This window comes from Phalangium opilio, unplaced genomic scaffold, assembly GCF_054372755.1.
Source record: "Phalangium opilio isolate 3A_F unplaced genomic scaffold, DU_Popi_V2 ptg000077l_1, whole genome shotgun sequence".
Lineage (NCBI taxonomy): Eukaryota > Metazoa > Arthropoda > Arachnida > Opiliones > Phalangiidae > Phalangium > Phalangium opilio.
The window spans coordinates 9,062,950-9,066,391 of record NW_028324185.1 but is presented as its reverse complement, the minus strand read 5'-3'; the positions used below and the strand labels follow the sequence as shown (position 1 = coordinate 9,066,391).

Sequence of the window (3,442 nt, the reverse complement as noted above, 5' to 3'; positions counted from 1 at the left end):
TAACCGAAATTTATCCGACAGTTGCAACTGTGGTGGTTTGAAGTAGGCTTGCCTACCGTCCAAAACATGTAACCCATTTTTGCCAATTGATTACCAACTCCTTCCCGCTAGTCGGTATTGTCACGTTTTAAAAGAGTAAAATGAAACCATGCACGTCATCATCGAAAAGGGCGCTGCTAGTGCGAAGCAAGTTAGCCTTTCCAGTATCTCTGACGCGGCTGGGTCGTTAGAATGTTTAAACGAGATTTTTGTGGTCGAAAATGATTAGTTATAGGCTTGCTAACTTTTAATTTCATCGCTAAGGTTCTTTGTCACACTATATAAACTAGAAACGTCTTCGTTTGTCACGTAAGGTTTGAATTTTGTTATTGAATTATCAATTTATCTACCTCTTAGAGCCAGTTTTATGCATAAGCCTTTGCTTTTTTACCTAGCTTCTCATCTGCTGGGAACCACACCCATAGAAAGTGAAACCAAAACATAAACGTTTATGTATACCTTCAGTTTCTTTGTTTGAATATAAAAGAAGCAAGTGTTTTGAAGCGCTTGGAGTTCAAAAACCTTATATATTAAGTATTTTAAAGATTTTTGGTTGTGAAAATAATACTGAATTCCAAAATAGATCTCAATTTGTTTTAATTTGAGATTTTTTATGCGGTTTCAAACATTTTAAGAGAAAAATGTGTCAAGTAATACCCTTTAGAATTGTATGTTTTTATTTTTCCTTAAAAAATCTGTAAGCGTATATTTTTCATTAAGATTTTTGTCATTTAAGAGATAGTAACTGGCCACGTCGAAGATATTAACAATGAATATTAATAAATGCTTTAATTGATGTAAATATTATACTCGCCCTGAAAAATTTTACTTTTTGTTAAAACCAATTAGCTAGGCAGCTAATATTTCCATTCGACTAGTCGTGTCATATCGAATACATTGTTTAATATTTGAAATTGTTATAATTGACCTGCATGTTACTTGAAATATTCAAAGTACAAATTCTTAAGTGTTGTTCATTGAAAATGTATTAAAGAAATTTCAATGCTAGGTATCAGTATCCTTTACTATAAGCGAATGAAGCCTCGAATTAAGGCTTGATCGTGGCAAAAGCGTCGGACCTCTTGCTGACAGGCGGTTAAGTCGACTCTCAAACGTGCTGGATGAGGGTCGTATTTCATTCGTGTCGTAACAGTCGGTAAACCAGTGGGCCGTCGTCCCACCGGGCGGACACTTCGACTCTCAAACCCTTACTCTACCAGCCCTTTACCGACGATTTACCGTTCCTATACTAAAAAGCCGCGAAATCGTCGGATTGAGCGCGGCTTTAGGTAGGCATAATGACGCCGACATATAGACGGCCTACAGTCGTTTTATAGTAGCCTCAAAACAGTAGGAAAACCGGCGGGCCGTCGTCCCTCCAGGCGGACATTTCGACTTTCAAACTATTACTCTCCCGACTTATTAGTGACTTTTTACCAACTCGTCGGTAACACACAAAGCCGACCATGTTGGCCCTACGTCGGCAGTGCTACTAGGGTAATGGTCCTACCTTCCTTGAGAGGAAAATTTTTTTTGGGATCGATGACGTGTCGACCTTTGTGGGAACTCGAGTCGTTAGTTGCTAAGCAACCACTTTCTAGTGTCGCTAGTTTTTGACGCGTCTAACAATGTATTTTACACCTAAAAGTTTAAGACTTACTTCAATTGAAGGGGCAGGATTGTTGGTTTTAAACTGATTACTATTCGTTGTTCTTGGTGCAGTTATGCAAAAAAAAACCCAGAAATTGCAAACGTATGAAGTATTTTTCCATAAACTCGTATTCAAGTTAGCGCTCACTAGTGAATGTTTAACTGCAGTATTATTTTGATGGCGAGTTTAAATTAGCTTGCGGTTTTACCTTATTTTCCGAGCCTTTGTGGGGTTACTTTTAATTTGTGGCATGAGTGAATATTATACCCTTTCGAACCATTAATCTTGTTTAGTTCAGTTCTAATGGAAACGGAGCAGAAATAATGTTTTTTTCATTCTCGGCTTTTCAATGATAAAGTCCCTAGATGTTAAATTTTGGATCCTAGGTGTTTTGATTGTTACTTTTGCTTTATTTTAATAAGAAAATGATACTTATGCAATTAATCAAATAAGTTTATTTAGAAACTAAAAATACATTGGGTGCTTTCGGACCGCGGTTGAAGGACCTTATATGAATTTCAGTGGGGAACCGTGTAGCGACCTAATTACATCTATTAACCATTGCAGTACTTTAAATTATTCCGTAGACCCGAGAATGGTCAAAAATCGATTTTGGAGGTGATGGATATGCTTTTCTGGACACTATTCTATTTTTAGAAGTAATGTCAGTCCAAAGGTCAGACTCTGGCAAGGTGAGGCGCTACGCTATGTTAACTTTTCAACATGTCAACGTATATTTCGAGAACGAGTGTGAAGCTTTGTCCACATTGCACTTGCGTTCGCGTGTTCGCGCCTTCGTCTATTCGCATCTTCGCAACAGATCACGAAAAAAATTTGCACTTCTGTTCTGATACACGCAAAAAATTTGCTTTTCCCATTCTGAGAGCCAAAAAAGTTTGAGCAATCATTGCGCCATCTGCCCTTCTCCATCGACGTTGTCCAAAGAAAAGAACGAAACTAATCGCCCCTGCCTTCCTCTCGTCTGTGATTGGTGCTTTTCTCGCGAAGGCGCGAAATTCTTGGCCTAGTTGCAAGAAATTTGTATATTCGCGAGTTGAGGACGCAAAGTAGCGAAAACCCAATGTGGACAGTAACGCGATCTTTCAAACAAGCAAAGCGAAGATGCGAACTCGCAAAATGTGTCAGTCTGGACAGGCCTTGATGAGGGATGCGGTGAACCCGAAGAAACAGATGCGGAAAATGACCATGAAAGCGGAGACGTTAATGACGACGAACGAGTCCGGGGATTTCGTTTTCTGACAGGGATGCAATTCGTTCTTCAAAGACGGGTTCAGATCATCGAAGACATCGCCCTCGGTCAATTGGTGCAACCTGACAAAAATGCTCAAATTAACTTTACTATGTAAACCTTAAACTTTAACAGAAGACACGAACCTTCTGTTGACGGTCATGATCACTGTTTGCGAAATGTTTTTCTTGAAATACAAAACCGAGTAGGTTATCATTATAGAATGGCTTAGTTTCAATTTGCAACTTCCTGTCTTTGCGTACATTAACAACTTAAGTATAAAAATCGAACCTTTTCCAAACTTAGTTAACCTCACCTTACCTAGTACTATTTGAGTTAAAATAACACAGCCTACACCATCCTAAAAGACTACCGTTTTATATAACGCGTTTGTACAAGTTTACGTATATTTTCATTTGGCTGCCACAAAATTATTCTAAAATTAAAAAGGACACGATTTCGCTTACCATAACGGAAATAGAAAATACCCCCGGTAATGACGT

General features: G+C 38.5%; 1 protein-coding gene across 1 annotated transcript; it reads right to left on the bottom strand.

Annotated features, from left to right (window-relative positions):
- Nucleotides 1-1,514: 1,514 nt before the first annotated feature.
- Nucleotides 1,515-3,204, bottom strand: LOC149657605 (uncharacterized). The gene is made up of 3 exons (XM_089844716.1): nt 3,086-3,204; nt 2,848-3,022; nt 1,515-1,661 (listed from the first exon to the last, which is right to left on the bottom strand). Exons 1-3 carry the CDS (start codon nt 3,202-3,204, stop codon nt 1,515-1,517), a joined length of 441 nt encoding a protein of 146 aa, XP_089700842.1.
- Nucleotides 3,205-3,442: the final 238 nt, after the last annotated feature.

Excerpts from the sequence above, each read along its gene's own strand:
- LOC149657605 (XM_089844716.1), bottom strand. The coding sequence starts at position 3,204 with ATGTACGCAAAGACAGGAAGTTGCAAATTGAAACTAAGCCATTCTATA. Across the intron at positions 3,023-3,085 it reads ATCATGACCGTCAACAGAAG|GTTGCACCAATTGACCGAGG; the intron begins GTTCGTGTCTTC and ends CATTTTTGTCAG. Across the intron at positions 1,662-2,847 it reads TCACCGCATCCCTCATCAAG|ACGCGTCAAAAACTAGCGAC; the intron begins GCCTGTCCAGAC and ends ATACATTGTTAG.